Genomic DNA, 14,909 nt, shown 5'->3' on the forward strand with positions numbered 1-14,909 from the left:
TTTATTTGGTGTATAAAGGTAGGAAATTTATGTACACGTGCACAATGCAGTTGAGGATACAGAAGTACAAAGAGGAAGAGAGCAGCATTTCTGAGGCCAGGGGATGTTTCATGATGACAAGGCATTAGAGGAAGGAAAGAATTCAATTACAGGTGAGTGTTTTCAGTAAAAGAAAGAGAGAACTGATGGCCTGCTAATTGAGCTTAGAATAATAACTTGCCTATTGCTGTAAATGAATATAAAACCTGTGTTTAATATTGCATAAACACTCATTTTAAGTGTCTAGTATTGAATAGAAAGAGTATTGGAATCTCTATACAAATGGATTCTTATTGTTTTCACATTTTGGATATAGGTCTAATGCCAGACATACTGTTATTACATGTATTGTTTTCTACCTTTCTTCATCATTAAGACCATGATGAAATTTTTGCTTAATGTAGTGTGTCCTGTGGTGCATATTCCATAAAGTACATAATGGTTCAATTTAGTTATGTGGAAACTGAACTAAACCCAGTGAGAAAATAAAACCAAACATCATTATTTAATTAATTATAGTTATTTAACCAAAAAAAAATTGTTTGAACAGCTTTGATAAGTAGCAGCACTTTTTTCATTTGAATTTTTAAAATTTCTTATTTTTTTGTCTTCAGTTAGCATTCTGAAATAGGACAGTTTTTATTTCAAGTTATTTCTGATTAATTTTTCATTTTTCATTTCAGTAATACTGAACTGAGAAACGTTTTTAGCTACAATTAAATGAAAGCTACAGTTTGGAATGAAATTCCCAACATAAAATGCTATTATTTTAAATTTCTCCATATGAAAGCAGCTTTCCAAAATTGTATTTTCACTGGAATAAAAAAATCCAAAATGCAGTCTGGTTTTGTTTTTTTCTCCTTGCCTGTGTTCTATAATTCCCAGTATTACATGTGATTGCCAGTAGGATAACTAAACCTATATCTGATAGTATATATATAGTTTTCTTTCTGACACTGCTACATTAATTTCATCTCCAGTGCATTCCCATCTAGTGTTTATTGATTGCTTACAAGGAGGAAAGGATTTTTAAAATATTTTTTTATATATAGTACAAAATTATTTATAATTATTTTTAATAAGAGTTTAACAAAAAATTTCCCCAATCTTTTTCAGGTATGATAAAGCCAGCAAAGAAATTATCCTTGTGAACAATTCTCATAGGTAAGTATACTGTGCTTTATTTTCATACTAAGGCAGATGCTAGGAAGAGGAATATGTGACAGGGATGAATCATAACTTTTTTTCCACAAGTGTGCAAAAGTTTGTTTGTTTTTCCTCCCCCCTAAAATAGGAGTAGGGTTTTTAACGGCAGAAATTTTGCTGCATTTGCACGCTGAGTGTTACTCAGAAAAATAACAGACCTGGGGGCATTTATGAAAGGTGGAAAATAAAAAATAGTCTTGATCCACTGTCTGATCCATATCCTGCTGTGGCAAAACAGAAACCTTAAAATCTCACTCAGACACATTTCAGGGTGTCCTAATGTCACTGGAGATTTAAAGGGGGGATTTGCTTTTCCTGACTGCACCAGGTCCAACCTGTAGTGAGTCAGGGAGGACAGGGGCAGGTTTGTAGTAGGAGAAACTGATATCAGTGATTTCAAGGACTTCTCCAAAAGATCAATTGTCCCCTCTGGAGTCAGAAAACCTCCCAGTATGGTGTTAGTCTTTAAAACTCTGCTACCTGCCATACAGCTGATAACAAAGCACCACCCTATATACACTTGTTCTTTTGAATCCTCTCTCGGGGACACTATTCAAATGACTAAAAGGGATAGAGAATCTCTGCAATATAATAATTAATGTTCAAATAAATTATTTCACCATTCATAAAATGAGGTTTTTGTCTTAAAGAATAGTTAAAACCAAAACTCCTCACTTTTTCCAAATGTTTAGTATTTAACAATGTATTTCAGTTGTGTCTGCACTCTCAAAGGACACTACAAAGATATTTTGCTATAATATTTTTGCTACATCTCCTGGCGCTCGTAATTTTCAGGTCCTTTTTTCCATTCTTTTAAGAATCCATAGACAACCAACCCAATTACTTTGCTTGCTTTAAAGAAGGAAAAATCCCATCTTTTTTTTTGACTGATGACACTGATCTACTAATAAGTAAAACAGATTTACTTAAAGTTATAGAAATCTTTAAACAAACAACAAATCTGTGATTTCAAGTCTAGACACTTACTGGGCCTTTCTTGAAAGGGGAAATGTTGGTAAAGATTAAGATGGTTGTATTTTTTCTCAGTAAAGTACATTGTATCTGTAGAGGCTACTGGAGCAGAGGATCAGGATTAGTGATATCAGTGCAGGATTGACACTAATTCAAGTGGATGTGGGAGCCTCCTCAGCATGTTGTCAATTGCTAATCCAAACCATTACCTAATTATCCAAAAATATCCCTCATGATTTCACAGGTGTGAGGCCTAACTGCCAAAGGAACAGCAATAAACATGGTGTGTGATGTAACAATAGTGACCACCTGCAAGATTTCATTTAAGATTAGAATTACTGAAGGCAGTGAGTCTGCCACTCTTTGCAGTAGGGTTTGGATGCCACCCTCAGTAAATGTGACATTTGTGTTGCCTGTTCATTGTCCCACTGTCACCCACTGGCGGTGTCCATGTGGTGAAATGCTCTGGTGAAGGTGGGGTGAACACTTAAACATCTGCTAGCATTTGTTCTAAAACTAAATCGATTAACTAAACTAGATCTGAAATGATTCATAGAAAAACCATTCAAAGAAATATAAAACAAGTTTTAAAACTCTGATATTTGTATTGCTTTGCTAAGCTGCTTAGCCAAGGCATCTTCTGCTGCAGTAAAACACAAAAGTTTAAAGACTGCTCAATAGTCTTCCTGATCACCCCACTCGACTGCTGGCTCATCATCCATTCGCAGAATGAGATAGGAGAGGAGCTGAAAGAGGTTCTGCCACAAGAGCAAAGAGACAAAGAAGGAGAGGTCGCTTACATCGATCTCACAGCGGTCCCCGGCGAAGTTCACGTCGCACAGGCAGTGGAACTTGTTGAGCAGGTTCTGGCACAGGCCTCCGTTCAGACATGGGTCAGAGCTGCACTCATCAATGTCCTTCTCACACCTGCAGGAAAGACTGCAGACAGTCAGCCTCAGGAACCAGGCATCCAGTGATCCAACAGGCACGTGTTTAATTCAGCAGCTTTGGGGGGGGATGGAGATGCTCTGGGGCGTGTTTCCACACGTTTTTATGGTTTTATTAACTAGCTGATAAGCCCCCACTCAAACCCTGAACTTCCTCTATGGTTTCCAAACACAGACAGTTAAGCAGGTAATTCCATCCCTGCAAAGCAGTTCATGGTTACTGGTGCTCAGCAAGGTGCAGTGCAAGTTCTTGTGTGAGCTCAGAGCCAGCTCTGGTGCAAGTCCTGCTGACAGCTTGCTTGTCCTTGTCATTGTTCCAGGAGCTGAGGGCACAGCTTCCTTCTCAGTAATCTGGATATGAGTCAAACAAATGTGTGGTTTTGCCAGCTGAGTGCTCCTGGAAATATTCACCTGCTTTTGGGGTGGGGTTTTTTAACCTTTTTATTTCTTCCCTCAATTTGGAATGCCAATAGATCCCAGCACAATTTCCTATCCAGTTTCTCTAAGATGGGCCCCAAAAAAGGTAAGAATGGTGCAGGACCGGTTTCATAAGCCTCATTAAATGTTTTTGAGCTAATTCTGGTGATACAGGAAATTTGAGTCATAATTTCTCGAGGCAGCCAATGGAAGGATTCTGAGGGATGTGTAAGACTGTTTGAAAACTACTGATTTGGTGATTTCTGCTCTGACAATGTTCCCTTTTAATTCCCTGCTCCCTTTTATCAAATAATGCTAACAGTTAATCCTATTTTTTCCAGGTAAAAATGCAGGTTTATATTTGGAGAATGTGAGAAATTCTCTCTGAATTATAAGGAATTGCTTTGTTCAATCATGTTCATAACCAAGCAATAAACATATTAATCTTACATCAGAGAAGAGCATTTTTTATATTACACACTGACTCTATTCTAATCTAAACTTCTTTCAATAGCTTCCTTAAATATTGAATTATATTCATATACTTCAAAGACCTAAGTTATTTATCCAATGTATAAAAATTGTATAGCTATGAAATTACCCATGCAAATTTTAAAAAAGCCAAAAACCTCTCAAATCTTCTGGGGAATCAGGTACCTGAATCCAACTGAGTTTCAGGAACACTTAAAAACCTGACTCCCTTTACGAATTTTGAAAGTTCCAGCCTGAATTACGTAACAAATTTGGTTTTGAGAGAGAGCTCTATCTTCTTTAATGGAGATAAATCTTTACACATTTCTCTTTCCACCTGCTATTAAATCCATTTGGATTTTTTTAATGTGATCTCAAGTCAATTGATTGGCATAGAATTTCTCTATACTGTGCAGCAGTGGCTTTCTGAGGGCTGGAATATTGTCTTAAAGGAAAATGCCTGCTTTATCAGTCTAATACATAAATATACAAAGGGGTTTGGTTTTAATATTCTTACTAACAGATAAATTTGAATTTTTTCTGGGAAAAAAAGCAAAAAAAAGGGATGAAATGTTCTCATTTGATCTAGTGAGACCCCCAAGCAGGGGAGCACTGCTGGTTTATGGTTTGGCAGCCTGGAGGAGCAGAGGCCAAATGTTCCATTTGAGAGGCTGCAGGAGAGAGCCTGGCTGCCACAGGCAGCTCCCTGCAGCTGGCTGGGCACAGGCTCCACACGAGAACCTTGGGAACTGTAAAAGAGAGATTACTGCCAGCCACTGGGATGGATGGAAGGAAGGCTCATTCCCAAAGCTGCAGTTAGCAGGTAGGCTGGCAGGGGAGGGAGAAGGAAAAAGTTCTTTCCTGCTGCCTCAAAGTCCCAAGAAATACACACAGTACAGAAGTGGCTACGAATATGCTTTTATGTCTTAAAATTTTATTTTATTGTATCCTTTCCCCCTTGTTGAATATTGTGAGGTGGTACACAGGTGACCTGGCTGTTAACAGTGCAATTCAAGTGTGTCTGCCAACCACACTGTGCATTGAGTGGGTGGAAATCTTCATTTCATGTCTTTTATAGCCTATGTACTCTTTCCACAAAATCAGTGGGCTCATAAGTTTTTGAGAGAATGAAAACCTTTTGTTGGAAACTTCTCTGCGTTACAGCTTGGTCCTGTTGAACTTTTGGATATTATACTCTGACATAATGCTAGTTTCACCAGAAGTATGTACAGTTTTTCCTGGCTCTCTATCCAAAATGCCCTTACCTGTTCAGGCTATGACTGGGACAATGCCCTCCTAGGTTTCTGCAGCACCTGATGCCTACCCTGAGGCTCTGAGCCCTCCCTGCTCCAGAGCTCTTTGAAGGCCAGTATTAAGTGTGAATTGGGCTACAAGATACAAATTTCACTGTGAGGAAGGTCCCTCTGTTCCAGGCTAAACAATAACAGGCACAAAGTGTTCCTTAATCTCTTCTAAAAGTAATCATTCTGTTCTCACACTTCAGCATTCAGTAAGGAAGTGTGGTATACCATGCCACCAGGTATGCCACCAGGTGTGCCACCTCTTACCATCCCTGGGATAGAACAGGTTGTATATTCACAGCACAGACATGTGAAAATGGAACAGCTTTGCATATTCATGTGCCAGAGCATGCAGCTGGTTTAGGTATATGAGCAGGATATGTGTGTTTGTGTCCTCACCTATGGAAAAGCAACATTTTAACTTGTCATATGAAAATTTGCACAGAAACAAAATAAGGCACAGAAAAGCAAGTGTGCAGTGCTGTTTAAGAATTAATATCTTGGGCTGGATTACTGGTGCTGCATTGGACTAAACCTTGCTGCATTCATTTGTGATTTTTGTCTAAAACCACAATACTCCAGACCCTCAGAGTCACTCTAGCAGGGAACTCCTGCATTATAAATCAGCTGCTTTGTCTGTATCTCTGCCAGAGGGCTGGCTGTCACCCTCTGGACTCTTTTGGAAGAGGTTCTCCCCAGGGATGGGCAGGACAAAGGCTCTCACCGTTCTCCCACAAAGCCCGGCAGGCACGCACAGCTCAGCTCCCCGCCCAGGTCGCTGCAGTTGCCGTAGTTGAAGCACGTGAGGTTCCTCTCTTCGTTCCCACACACGGTGTAAGGTAATCTTCTGTACCTGGGCACACAGGGAGGCAGCAGCAGTTATTGGCACTGTCCTTGTTTCTGGATGCCTCCTGCTCTCTCAGCTGAAGCAGGGGAGCAGGGTATTGCCCAAAGGAGTGACAGCTGGAACTCAGATTTAAGACTCCCAGAACATGTTTTGCCTAACTTTTTTAATTTGACGGATTTAATTTTTCTCTTCCAAATATTTACTGGCAAAATAATGATTCATTTATCATTAGGGAAAAAAAATGCAATCACTCTACTTACGTGACTAATGTGGTTGTCTGTGATACCTGGGCAGCTTAGTATAAGAGCTCAAAAGAGACAGACTTAACATACAAGATAAAAAATACTGGGCCACCATAAGGCATCTTCAAATCTGAGGATGTCCTTACTACTCAGAAAAAGTCAACAAAATCTGTCAATTTTAGTAATTATATCCTAAAAGACAAAGTAATTATATCCTGTAATTGGATAGTGTGAAGATGATTGTCTGCATCCTTTGGGCTGCAGCAGACTGGATTTGTTGGAGTCCTCTGATGGAAGGAGAAGGATTTTGCTTTCTTGGAGAGGAACTGGACATGCTTAGAGGGCAGAATTTTATGGGTATGCAGAGAAGGGCAATTAAAGGGAAAAGCCTGCAGCCTTTCTAGAGGACAGTCTGGGAGGAACAGGAAATAGCATGTAAGCAGTGTCAGAAGCAATGGCAAAAGTGGGTTGTGTGGTATTTGCAGCCACCAGGACCCCAGAAATGATGCTAGGGGTGGGGAGAAAAACAACTTCTTTTCCTATTGTTATTTTCTCTTACCAACTCTGAATTCCTGCATTTATAGCTATAGAGCCATATTACTGCAATGAAATATAGTTTTAGAGATTTAAAAACCTTAAGATTTTTTTTTCTGAAAAGAAGATGTAGCACATGTATTTCCAAGCTCTGGAAGACTTGTAATCTTGTCATCAGAGAGCTCACAGGACCAATGCTGACAGCAGAACAGGACAGCAGAGCTGTGCCTTGTTCCTTCAGTCCTTGTCTCATCAGTCTCTGCCTGAGCTGGCAGCTCTCCACTGTCTCAGTCCACATCTAATTGATCTGTACAACTCTGTGTACCCTTCATACATTGACTCTGCAGCCATGATTAATACAGAGACAGATGCAAAACATCTGTGTTTAAAACAAAGACATCAGAGATATAAAAGCCCTTCAGAAGAGACTTGACAAAACCTTATGGATCAGCCTTGTTTACAGTACCTGCAAAACCTCCCAGTGAAGTTAGCAGCACACAGGCAGGAGTATCCATTAATCCCATCAACACAGGTGGCCCCATTCACGCACTGGTGGCCATGGCAGTCATCTATGTCCTCCTCACAGGTCTCCCCAGTGTAACCAGGCTCACAGCTGCACTCATAGGAGGCAATCCCATCTGAGCAATTCCCATGGATGCAGGGGTTTGAAGAGCACTCATCAATGTTGACTTCACAGTAGGTGCCAGTCCATCCATCGGGACACACACAGCGATAGGAAGTGTAAAAGTCTTCACATATCCCCCCATGCATACAGGGGTCAGAGCTGCAGAAATCCACCTGCAAACAGCCAGTTAGAGCAGGGTTTGCAGATATTTTGAGAAATTGCTCCTCTTGAGGTTTTTTAGTAGGGATGTCAGCATTTTCAAAGTACGAGAGATAAATGCCACTGATTTCTATGGTGCTCATGCACCCTCTCAGGCCATCCAGGCTGTCAAAAGCCTTGTCAGCCACATAGATGTCTGTCTCTTCTCTTAAAAAGTTGAGGTTTCCTGCAGCAGCTGTGCTGGTTGCTGTGTCTTTCTTGTTGTCTATATCCATGTGCCATCTGGAGGACTGGGACAGGGGCTCCACCATAGAGACCATCACTCGGTGCCATTTGCCATCACTCACAGACACTGAACTTGCCAGGGTCAGCCTGTAGAAGCTGTTGCCACTTTGTAATTGAAACAGGAGTTTGGAGTTGTGGATGCTGATGATGACAAACTCGGGCTCCCTCTCTGCATACAGCAGGATCACATCAGTGTCCCTGGTTCGAAAGCCAAAGATGATATTGGTGAGGTCTCTGCTGATTTTCCCGTTGCTTCTGTAGAATATTGCGCTGCTCCGGCCACTGAACAGCGCGTTAGCGAGACCTGTGCAAAGACAGCAAGTGAGAAACCAGGCCAGTTTTACACCAATACACACAGTGTCTCTCCAGTGCACATGCCATGTAACTGCTTTTGGGTTTGCTGGGAGACAGTCAAATTCCACCAGTGTTTCAGTTATCCTCTTCTGCCCCTCGTGGCTGTGGAATTTACAGGGCAGTGCCAGCATCAGCTAAATCAAATCCAGAGTGTACTGCTTTGCATCATCTCAAGTTATCACTCTAACACATTATTCTACATTACTGTTATCTTTCTACTTCAAAAAAAAGACATACATTTGTCACTTTATGATTGTTTCCTAAGTACAGGCAGCCTAGTTATTCCTGTGACAGATCTGGATGGGGTGAACATTTCTCCCAGTTCCTTTTTTCTTGGGTGAGTCTTAAGGTGTTTTATGAAGTATTTGATTGGATACCAATTTCATCTCACTGATGCAAAAGGATGAATTTAATGGAAGCCAGTTGATGGAAAGCCCCTTCAAAATCCCTGTGAGCAGTTGTGCCTGCCACATTCAGATCCAGCTTCTCCCAGTGGGCAGGCACTGCCACAGCCCTGTGCAGGTGGGACTGGGAGGGCAGCAGGACTCAGCTCACTCTGCTGTGAGTGAAAATTGATGGGCAACGTTGTGGCAGCTTTATGGACATCTTCACAAAGATATTTGACACCTTTCATTAGCATGGTTTCTACTAAAATGCACTGACTCACTGGGCTGTAAATTTAAATGTTCTGAGGTTTCTGAGGATTTTAGACAGGGAGGAGGGACAGGAAGGGATGTCTTCTGTCTGTACTTCAGAAAAAAATAGCTTTGAAAGATCTGAGCTAAGATGGGTTTCTGAGGTGTTTGTTTTTTTAGCAGAAGACACAAGGCAGAGAACTCACTGCCCAGGAAAGCTTTTATTTTGGTATCCTGTGTTGAGCAAGAAGAAGTTTATCCTGTAGTTAAGAATAAACCTAGTTAAAAATGCAGTTCTGTAGTGCAGGCATTTTTTAATATCTATTAGGGAAACTCCCTATTGTTGCCACATAAACCAGCATAGAAATCTATAGGGGGTGACCTTCAATCATTGAAAGTGTAAATGAACTTTAGTTTAGCAGAAGGAAACAGCTCAGGTACTTTTCAGTTCACTGTCTCTGAGCGTTTCTGTTCTAGCCTAATATGCAATAGTAAATTTTATGAGAGAATGTATTTTGATGTTATGATAAAAGAAACCTCTGAGAGAAGGAGCAATTATTTTAATTTCAGTTACAATTTTAAGCCGTCCTGCAATGCTGATCCTAACAGTCTGCGTAAAAATAGTATCATATTGGTCTGTCTATGACAGAGATCTTTTGTTGACCAGCCTTCCCATTCCTAAGAGTCAGCCATTCTGACAGCTTCCATCAGACTGAGTGGGTATTTACCTTCCCTCACAGTTTTTTACTAGGGCTTTCTTTGGTAGCAAAATGAAGAAATATTTCTTAAAAATCCCTACTTGCTCTTTTCACTTCGACTCCAGGGTGGGAAGGAGAAGGAAAGTGGAGAAGGGAAGAGATGTGCAGGGTGGCTAATGATCCTAAGGCAGCTAATGGTGATCAGTTTCAAATGGACTGCTTGGCGTGCAGGTGCTTGTTACGAAGGCAAGGCTTGAGCAACTGCACTGCAGGTACTGAGGTGACTTTCTCCAAAGCTATTCAAGATTTAAGAAAATCAAATAATGCAATGCAAGTTATGTAGCTTATAATTTCAGGAAGATGGAGAACATTCTAGGGTTAATCCAACATGGGATATCCTCTTATCTCTTTGCAGTGGAAGTGTGAGGGCAATGTACTGATCTATGGGACAACCTTGACTAGTTGGGCTGAGTAAGCCAAAATCAAAGTTCCTGTAAACATCAGTGCCTGAATCAGGGGTCTGGGATATAATTTCTGGGTTTGGGAGGGCAGACTCTTCCCATTAACATTACTTAAAACTGACATGACTATTATTTTAATACAGAAGTAACATTTGAATGAACTTTAAAGGCAGTGAATACTTTGTTTCAAGGAAATGCTGCTGAAAATGCCTCTATTGCTGCTGATCTCCAAAGATGATTGGAACAACTGAAATGTACCTACATTCAAATCCTTGGTGCACCAGCTGGCATTGTGCTTCATGAGGACAGGGCCCAAGCTCACACCACTTAACTTCCTCACATGCCTTCCCCACTGTGTTAGGGGGGCAGGTGCAGGTGAAGTCATCCCAGATGGAATAGCACACACCACCATTGTGGCAGGGGTTGGACTATGGGGAAAGAGAAGAGAGAACCTCAGTATGAATCAAGGCTGTTGGACACCCAACTCTAGGCACAGGGGACTGTCTGGCAAAAAGAAGTTTTCTTTCTATTTCAGATGGAAAATTATAAAGAGCAGTATTGTGACAGCATGTTCAAAAATTAGTGAAAAACTATTCCAATCTCAAAGTAGTTTCATTCTCCCCTATGCAAACACGGTTTGCTCCTGCTATTCATCATATGTAGCATAGCTTAACAAAACCTGCTCTTTCTAGCATTTTTGCATGTTTTCCTAATCTGTCATTATAATCAAACAATGTGTGGAAATGTACTAAAAACATTTTTAAAAATTCCCCATTATAAGCATGTGAAAATGCTCTGAAAAATGTAATTCTTACCTTGCAGAGGTTGTCACCAGTGCAGCCTTGGGTGACATTGATCAGAGTTGGGTTGATCAGAGAATTCGGTGGATTGGTGATGGGGAAGAATTCCAGCAGCTGGTTATTCACTCTTACATCTTGGATGCAGCCCTTGAAATACCTGCCATTTCTGTCAGTTTCTTTGTTATCTGGTAGGCCTCCAATGTAAAGAATATCATTACTTTGGATGGTTAGTTCTGGAGTAGAAATAAAGCCTAGGTAGTGAGAGGACTGGAATAACTCCACCTTATTTGGTTCTATTTTTAAGGTTATTAAGTAAAAGTTTCCATCGTTCACTGAGTGCTTCCCTAATAACTTCATGGAATTTAGAGCCAGCATGGTGAGTTTCCCACCTTCCAAATAGACTCTTATGTAGAGGTAAGTGCTATTTCTCAGAGCCACTAACAAGCCAGAAGGTTTGCGTGTTCGGACAAACATTGATATGATGAAGTTCTCATTCTGAGTGGAGCCAACAGGAAAAGCAGCATAGCCTGAGGAGTCCTCGGATCCAAACCGGCCTGGGATGTACTCTTGAGGTTAGAGATGTGGGAAACAGTAAAAAAACAAAAACAAGAAGAGAAGGAAGAAAAATAAAATATTTAGGGCTAAATGACAAAGGAGCCAATGCAATGATTCAATAACTAGTTCTGGTGATATTTATGTATGGTAGTAAGATATGCTTCTATTTATGGATGAACAAAGTCTTGGTCCAGCTGTAAATAGCTTCTGTTTCAAAATTCCTGTTGGCTTCCATGGCTGTAGCACTAAGCTCCATTGCAGGACCATATGTTATATAATTGGGCACATTTTTCCTCTTTATCATGCTCTGCGTAATTCTGTGTTTTCAAGTAGTTAAACAAGGACAGATTTCTACAGTTTCCTGAACTGGTCCTCAGAAAGATAATTTCAGAAAGAACCTACCTGCTTTGATCCTCTGATGACCATGGAAGTTAAGGCAGTTCTGGGATTTTGTGATATTTTTTGCACAGATTCCAATCACAGAAAGCTGCTGGACAAAGCCCTCTTGTGTGAACAGATCATCTGTGTGGTGCTGCAGGGGCTCCCCAGTTCTCTGACAGACTTTTTGTTGCTGGGGCTCAACATATGTTCACCTACATCAACTTGTATCCAGCCATGAATCCTGCTCAGCCCCTGAGTGCCCACAGAGCCGTGGGAGAAACATGATCCAGGACTGAGTAAGTTTTCTTTTCTTTGTGCTTATCAATTAAAGTGATTAAACCAAACCCATCTGTCTGTCCTTTACCCCTTATTTTCAGTAATGATTTTCAGTCTTTTAAGGATACAAAATATGCAGCCAAAACTGTATTTAATTCTAATGAATCATCTCTTTAAAGAACAACAAAGTGTTTCTATTTTTACACTATAAGTTTTGTGATCTTGTCCTCAATATTACAGACTTCCTGCCTAAACAGTTTCAGGAGCTATTTGTCATGTATCAAATTCCTAGAAAAAATAAACCGAGCTTTTTTTAAATGCTCACACAGCTGAAGATTCAGTTGTCTATTGTGCAGTAAAACTCCTGGAGCAGAATGTCATGGGTCAACTTTCTCCCTGCAGAACCACCTTTTTTTTATGACTGCATTAGAAAAAATGATGAAAATAAGGGACTGACCATGAAGCCCCAACAGACCCTTAAGAACCACACTGCACTGCTATGGGGTATGGTCATATTATTTAGCAACAGGAATAAACCCCATACTTGTTCCTAAACAGACAATTTCTTAATTTAATTTGAAATAGTTGATTTCTGTGAATAAGATTACCTATATATATACATCTACTTGTTAAACAGACTTAATGCCTCAAAACACGAATTTCAACAAATAATTATTTCTACATACAAGAGTTTTAAATTATATCTTCTCTTAAGGTGGAACTGGAGACTGAGACACTTTTTTCATGAGGATAAAAAGAAAAATTCTGCTGAACTGAGGGTTCCACAACTGCAGTATTAGAAAGAAGCCTTGATCTCCAGAAAGGTATTTCATGTTTACAATTACCTTGTCATATTTCTCTCTATTTATAAATACACACATTTATCATCAGCCTGATCTGTTTGATGAGATGACTAGCATCACCTTGGTCAATATTAACCTCTTGGGTCACAACATCTGGATATTGATCAAAATGAGTCAACATCTGTTTGTTATTTTGTATATGTAGAGAAAATATTGCATCTTGTCAATTAAACACTTGGCAGCAACTTTTCTTCAGAAAGACACCAGCATTTCTTATGTCATCCTTTACCACAAGCCTCCCCCACTCTGGCTCTTTAGAAACCTGCCACAGTCTTTTACATGTGACATATATCTAGAACCTATGTACCAAAATGGCACAGTGCCACGATTAGCAAGGAATATTGTGGACAGCAGGAAAGAAAAGAAGCATGCTTTCTAATCATTCTCAACAGTTCTAATGCCAGCATAAGCTGCTCCTGGCCCTGAATGGTTTTAATTTTGCTTCATATAAGAAGGCAAACTTATTTCCCAGATGTTGTCCTATATTCAAAAGTTGCCTTCCAAATCTTTGGATAAATTACAGCTACACTTCAAAGAAGTCTGTTACAATTACCTCTCAGACTTTGTCATTTTACAATAAAACCAAAAGGAAAAATTATTGAAAGATATTGATAAGTATTAGGTAGAGCACGCAAAATGAAGTTGTATTCAAACATTTGAAATGTATTTGAAGGCCCAGCTTTCTGCAGCAATGAATTCTATAAGCCCTGAGGCCAGTTGTTCAGCTGATGTGAATCAATGTAGCTTCACTGGCAGCACTGCAGCCACGCCAGTTTGCACCAGTTTAGGATCTGTCCATTCCAATCTGACCATGGCTCTGCTGTTGAGTTTAATTTTTTCCAGTCCACTTGGCAAATATATCTACATAAATATACTTATGTGTGTATACATGTACACATACATATGTGTATGTATGTATTTCTTGCTCCTTAAAAATTGCTCTGCTGACTGTGTGTGGATGAGGGAGGCAGAGGGAAGGGCATGGTGAGAAGACTTAGTCCTGTGCAATTTTCTTAAACAAAACTGCTTGTTTGAAATACCTAAAACTTTGCCTGGGGAAGGATTACACAGCTCACCCCAAAGCATTCCACAGGGCTGCTGTGTTTACAGCTCTAGGAGATCACCCAGCAGATGCAGCTGGACAGGGACCTCCTGTTGTCCTTCCACTTGGCCCCTGCCTGCACTGCAAAGATCATTTGTAGCAGGGAAAGTGCTGCAGGCATCTGCAGCTTTTGTGTTCCTGCTCACCACTGCCATGGGATCTGCTTGCTGAGATGAGCTCCTCTGCTCACCCAGACAGGGCCATGTTTCCCTCTGGTCCCCATGCATCTCTCTGGGAATGGCAGCCTGCACTGGGGATTGTCCAGCCCCACCTTGGGACCAGCTGAGGGATGAATGGACCCTGCTTCCAGCTGCTGAAGCCCTGCCTGCTCCTTGGGCTAATCAGATTAAGCTAAGAGTATAATCTCATTCATTTCTTTTAAATTGGAATCTGTCTTTTTTTAGCTTACAGTACTTTTGCTTGCCTTTCATTGCCTTGAATGAATCTCTTCATAAAAGCCAAGAGAGCTTGGGGATAAAATTTTCAAAGAATGCTTTGAAAGTAAGTCAAACTCCAGGCGACTTGCTTGATTTCTAAATTTTACTCAGCATCTAGAGAACTACAGTTTTTCAGAGTTTATGGAGTGCAAAAGCACTGAGAAGTCTTTAAAACAAGAGGAGTGGAATCCACCAGTTTAGCCTGACTTTTTTTTTTTTGGTCAGGCTGAAAAGCAGCCTTCCTGGGAAAGTAGCTAGAAAATAACAAAGGTGTGCCACTACTAACCTATTGTACTGGCTTA

General features: G+C 40.4%; 1 protein-coding gene across 1 annotated transcript in view; it reads right to left on the bottom strand.

Moving 5' to 3' along the window:
• Positions 1–14,909, bottom strand: part of CRB1 (crumbs cell polarity complex component 1) — a 95,339-nt gene that overhangs the window by 19,430 nt on the left and 61,000 nt on the right. Inside the window, exons 7-11 of the mRNA XM_031059157.1 lie at positions 11,009–11,559; positions 10,456–10,621; positions 7,443–8,349; positions 6,078–6,206; positions 3,018–3,144 (exon numbers count right to left, since the gene is read on the bottom strand). Coding sequence (XP_030915017.1) covers positions 3,018–3,144; positions 6,078–6,206; positions 7,443–8,349; positions 10,456–10,621; positions 11,009–11,559 — 1,880 coding nt within the window. The remainder of the gene's footprint in view (positions 1–3,017; positions 3,145–6,077; positions 6,207–7,442; positions 8,350–10,455; positions 10,622–11,008; positions 11,560–14,909) is intronic.

Source organism: Geospiza fortis, unplaced genomic scaffold (assembly GCF_000277835.1).
Source record: "Geospiza fortis unplaced genomic scaffold, GeoFor_1.0 scaffold229, whole genome shotgun sequence".
Taxonomy (NCBI): domain Eukaryota; kingdom Metazoa; phylum Chordata; class Aves; order Passeriformes; family Thraupidae; genus Geospiza; species Geospiza fortis.